This window comes from Argiope bruennichi, chromosome 8 (genome assembly GCF_947563725.1).
Source record: "Argiope bruennichi chromosome 8, qqArgBrue1.1, whole genome shotgun sequence".
Classification (NCBI taxonomy): Eukaryota; Metazoa; Arthropoda; class Arachnida; order Araneae; family Araneidae; genus Argiope; species Argiope bruennichi.
The window spans coordinates 12327805-12333804 of record NC_079158.1 but is presented as its reverse complement, the minus strand read 5'-3'; the positions used below and the strand labels follow the sequence as shown (position 1 = coordinate 12333804).

The following is a 6000-nucleotide window of genomic DNA, read 5'->3' as shown; positions in this document are numbered from 1 at the left end:
GTAAATCAAATAAAGGCAAATAATCTTTATCATAAGTAAGCTGACAGTATTTACTGACACACGATAAATTTCTCTTCTCATCTTTAAAAAAAATCGAAATATTTATGAAAAACAATAATTTTTCAATAACTTATTAATGCACTTTAAAATTATCAGTCTGGAAATAATTGACAAAATAAAAGCCTAACCATCAATTGATATCATGATATCTATTTTTTATCAAAACATTTTTTTAAAACAGACTTTTATTTTGTTCACATTAAATGTTAAGTGTAAGATATGCAATTCATGCGTTTATATGTATGCAAATAAATCAAACACAAACTTCTTTCTTCTCACTTTATTACAATCTTTCTCACTTCATAATTGCCATACAGAAAAGGATAAAAAATTCAATATCAAAACAACTTGCCCTTAAGCACCACGTCAAAACTGAGCAACAATCAGATCTGTCTTAAATAACATTAAAATTCAAACATAAAAATTCAATAAAACGAATTTTTAAAAAAGAATGTACAGTTTACATGTAAGCTTATAACAAACAATAATCCAAGGATGTCATGCAGAAAAGATAAAATCTTTAAATATTTTCTTTGCCAAATAACAAAACTCATTTTGTTAAACATGAATTCTTTTAAAACTGAATTTAAATAGAAAAACTTTAAATACTTCAATGCAGTTAATGTAAGCAATAATAGTGTAACAACTATACAGTTTAAACAAACAGATAAATCATATACCAATAAGTACAACTTAAAAGAATGGAATTAAAAATTATTTCTAAAAAAAATGAATCTTATGAATGAATGAATCCTGTGCAGTCAACATAGAGAAAATGTTAGATAAAAATTTTGATCTAAATTTAAAAACCTTAACTTGAACTAATTTAGATTTGTTGCATGGCTCTTTTATCACAATTTATAAAAGATTGATAGGCTTCAATGCACCATCATTTCAAATTATTACAGAGTCTTCAAATAATATATAGCTTTATCCTGATTTTCGCTTTACAATGAGTTTTTCTAAATTCATTAGAGGAGACTCAAATGTTAAGGAAAATAAAAAGGCGATTCCATATGACATAATCAAGAAACCCATAAAATTCGTTACCTATAAAAAGATAAGAAATTAAAATAAATAAAGTAATTAAACTTTAAATCAAACTTTTAATGCAAGAAAGTTTATTAAACAATATTCTGTATAAATATAATTTCACAAAAAAATTTCTTAATTAGAAAATATTTATTAAAAAATTATGTAAATATATAAAATATATATTTACTAAAAAAATAGCTGATCATTCATATCATTCAATTTTGGATACAATTTCAATAAAAAAATAAATGTCAAAGTCGTTAATGAATTTAAAAAATTGTTCACAAAAATTATGGAATACAATATGTATATTAAGTATACACATAAAAAAAATCTGAAAAAGTAATTCTGAGCATATGTTGAAGAAATGAGAAATATTTATCTTAAACAGATATAAAGAAACATAACTGAAAGATATTCAGAAAAGTAGGAAATTAATATTAACAGTATAACTCTAGATCTTTTTTCAAGATAAATTGCATAGCAACAGACAAAGGATTGGTTACATTAATTATGAAGTCTCATATCAAAAATTAGAAACTTTTGCAAAATTTAATTCATATACAACTAAACAAACACATCAAATATATATTTCATTAATCTCTTCATTTAAAGAGACTAGCAATTTCAAATGAACCCTACTGAATCAGATCTACAAATGTAATATTAATTGTTATATATATTAAATATCAAAAGTAGTAAAAATTGTAGTTAATTTATAAGAAATATACTTAATTTATAGCATCCTGCACTATAAAATCAAGCACAAAATTTCGTAACATCTAGAAGCAATAGAATAATATCAAACAAAGATTTTAAAAGATATCAAAAACCTGTGTGACAGCAACACTGCAGAACAAAATTAACTTCTTTCCAAGAAAGTAAAATTTCACTATGAAAGTTATGTCAGTTTAAAATGGTACTCAACATGTAACCTAAAAAATTCCCAAGAGTTCAGAGATATAATTTAATTTTAAAAACTGTGCCTCATTGGCTTTTGTTTTTGTCTACCCCAAAATTAAATTTTTAATCAAGATTAATAATTTCAAGACAATAAATGAAATAAAAAATGAAAAAGAAATAGCTTGAATGTTATAGAATTTGTATCTTGATTATTTAACTTAGTGAAAGTAAAAATATGTGAAATAGAAACCACAGTCAAAGATAACGTAATAAAAAAAAAAGATTTACGGCGACTCACAATCTGATATTTGAGACAAAGAAGTTATGAAATTTCACCTATTCTTTTAAACATAATAGCTATACAAGAACAGCAGTTAATCTATTATATACGATAATAATATATAGATTAAAACTAGGTACTGAACAATGAGAGATTTAATTTTTTTTTTAAATACAAAGAATAGGTATTTAATAATTTCTTTTTATTCTTAAAACGAATTTTTGTAATTTATAATTCATTTTTATTATTATCATTATTTATCTGATTTTAAAATATTTAAATTTTAAACACTGATACTTTAACTGTGAAAATAAATTGGAATAATTTTTTTTCAAATCAATTACAATTATTACATAAATCACGATCTACCATAAATTTTAAATATTAATACTTTCAACTTAATATTCCCAAGCTGCATTTTATAAGTTCCTTTTTTTTTTCATTCAATTTGATGTAATACTATGTGAATTTATAATCGTAAAACTATTAAACAAGAAAATTTATAAAATATGATGCTTTTATTATTTATTAAATTTAAAAATATGGGGATACATTAAAATGTTAAAATCCATAAAAATTACATAATTTCCACAACAATTAAAAAAATATTTCACAACCAAATATAGACCTTTCTAAAATAATTGAATCGATTATAGATGGCTTTAACTTCTTTCAAAGAGCAGTAGGAAGTAAAGATCTGAACATCAGACAGAAGGAACTTAAAAATTTTGTATGTATATGTAATAATTGTTAATTGTTTGGGGTCACTTTCCTTGGCCACACAGGCAATGAACATGCAATAATCTATTTTACTATCGTGTGAAGCATTCAATAAGAGTAATTTCAGTTTCGTTTAAGATACCTGCACAGGAACTGATGTGAAATGGATAATCATAGCATTACGAATCTGTAATGTTGCTTCCCTGCATAACTAGTTTCCTTGTAAGGAAACTAATAATGCAGGGAAGCAATATTGTGTTTTACAGATAGCTAGCTTTAACAAATGCTGAATGACTTGATATAAAAAATGAAGAATTCGAATAATTTAAGAATCTTGGCAGTATCTCCATTAGGACTCAAGTTCCAGCATTTGTTCTATACTATCTGAAGCTCGGCCAAGAGATTTATAAAAACAGAATCGCATAAACGAAGTTTGTTAATCAAAGTCAGTGAAGTGTCTCTTCGAAATGTTGATCCCCGGTGTGTTCTCTCTCAGCACTTTGTACTGTTATGATTATTTAATAATAATTTGTTGCTTATGTGTTGATAATTTCTGATTTTGAGCTTTCTTGCCAATTAAAGCATTATTATCTAATTACAGAGTTTGTTAAATTTTAAATTAGATAAATTTTTCATGACAACATGGATCACACTTCCTTCAGTATAATGTTCAGTTCTTTTTCATTCTATCACTTTTTAAAAGACACACAGACATTTACAATTACTTTTAATAATCCTGCATATTGCTAGTAATTGATTAAGTACATAAGATTATTAATGTTGGAAAAAATAAAAATAAATAAATTACTCACCATCAAGAGTTCAGTAAAATACAATGCTGTAGGATATGCTTGATAATAAGCATGAATTAGAATTGGGTGGACAAGATAGGCACAATAAGTAAGGCGGCTCAATGGAATGAAAAGTTTCCATGACAGAAATTTAGTAATAAAACCTACGAGTAAAAGTAATCAAATAAAATCCTTTGTTTAGGAATTAAGATGAAAATTTTAAACAGCTTTAACTCAAAATGTTAATTTTCAAATATTTAAAACAGAACAATAAAAAAAGACAGAAAATCGATTTTTTAATTATATATATATATCATAATTTTTATTATACAAACTTAAAAACTGGAATATTATAATTCTTCTTGATGCTACCTTTTTAATCATCCTCAGATGAAATTTAAAACTTATTCAAATTCATCAAAAAGTAAAATACAAGTCGGATATAGTTATGTTCTTAGTGTAGTTTTGATGAAGACAAAAAAAAATCTAGAGGCACTTTCAATTCATCTTTTAACAAATTTATGGATAAAGTCACAGATAATATGACTAATTAAAATTTTATAAACAATAAGGAAAAGATGCTTTTAAAAATTAATCAATAATAAAAATTGGTGTATTATTTTAGCATGCCTAACAATTAATTCAAGTAATCAAATAAAAGTAGAAAAAATATTTATAGTTTTTAAAATCAATGTCTTAAGATGATCAGTTGATGAAAAATTCCTTCTTTCAGTCAGTTTCAATTTCAAAATGAATTTCTAATATTTTAACAAATTTTTAATAAATGCAGTTATTCACTTAATAACAATAAAAAGATTTATATCTTTGTGAGTTTTTTTTTTTTCAAAATAATAATCTGCAATGTACACATTATTTATCATCATTTCATAAATTTAAGGTTATAATGAATACAAAAATTCAGAGTAAATAATAGTTATTTTTACATTGGTTTTCTTAGAGAATAAAAAATTTATAAAATGTAATGAAAGATATTCTATGCAGAAGAAAATAGAATTTATTTTCAATTTTTATAGTGGTAAATGTTTTGACTGTTTATTCATATAATGAAGTTTATAACTGTTTGTTCATAAGTTTGAAAGATATATATATATATATATATATATATATATATATATATATATATATACACACAATTGAAGCAGAAGCAGTTTGGACAGAAAAAAAATTTGCGAGAGTAATATTTTTACAAAATTAAATCAAAGAAAAAATAATTTTCAGACAATAGTTAAAAGTAACAAACTTTTATAAACTTTTAAAATATTATATATTATATTTGCATGAGGAAATTATAAACAGTTTTTTTATAAACTTGCAAATAGAATGAGATTCCTTCTTAATCTGTATATAATGAGCTTTATTCATGAATATCTGAAAAAATTATTCATTACATTACACAAAAAAAAGGTCTTTTTTTAATTTTAAAATACATATTAACAGTTTTAGATAGAATGTGTAAAAACTATAGATAGTTAAAAAAAATCATTAATAAACAATACTTAGGGATTGTAACTGATGGCAAGAATTAAAAGCAATAATTCATAAAATATCAATAAAAGCAAATTCATCATAACAGTATTAACAAACATGTTAAGTTTTAAAACATACCTCCATGACCTGTTTCACAAACAAATATAACCCATGCCAATCCAATAGTGAAGGAAGAACGGCACAATGCATTGTAGAATAATGAAGTTGTCCTACTCATTTCCACATGATATAAACCAAAAACGACACTTAGAGAGCAAAATGCAGCTAATGCCCATCCTAATGCTTGTTGCCACTAAAATAATACATATTTTATATTTTAGAACTTCATCAAAATGCATAATAATCATTAGATTAATATTATTTTGATAATTAATTACTTAATTATTGTTATATTAATTTGGAAATGATTTATCAAAATGTTGAAATAAGAGAAATTAAAGAAGAAATGTAAACATAACAATATTGAAAAATATAAAGGTAATGATGAACATAAAGGGAAAAAATTCAGTAAACATGTAAAAAAAAACCCATATGTAAATGTAAGATAAAATACAAAGGATACGGATCTGTAGAGTTATATACTATAATATGATGAGGAAATAAATGCAAAAAAATACTACACATGTGATACATTTAAGTATGCAAAAAGTGTTGGTACACGAAATAATGTAAAAAAGGCAAATGAAAAAGCATGCAAATATT

General features: G+C 23.7%; 1 protein-coding gene across 1 annotated transcript in view; it reads right to left on the bottom strand.

Moving 5' to 3' along the window:
* Positions 1-325: 325 nt before the first annotated feature.
* The window catches only part of LOC129981644 (nose resistant to fluoxetine protein 6-like), a 35927-nt gene continuing 30252 nt past the window's right edge, over positions 326-6000 (bottom strand). Inside the window, exons 13-15 of the mRNA XM_056092570.1 lie at positions 5416-5590; positions 3811-3953; positions 326-1110 (exon numbers count right to left, since the gene is read on the bottom strand). Of these exons, the coding sequence (XP_055948545.1) occupies positions 991-1110; positions 3811-3953; positions 5416-5590 (438 nt within the window). The 3' untranslated portion in view covers positions 326-990. The remainder of the gene's footprint in view (positions 1111-3810; positions 3954-5415; positions 5591-6000) is intronic.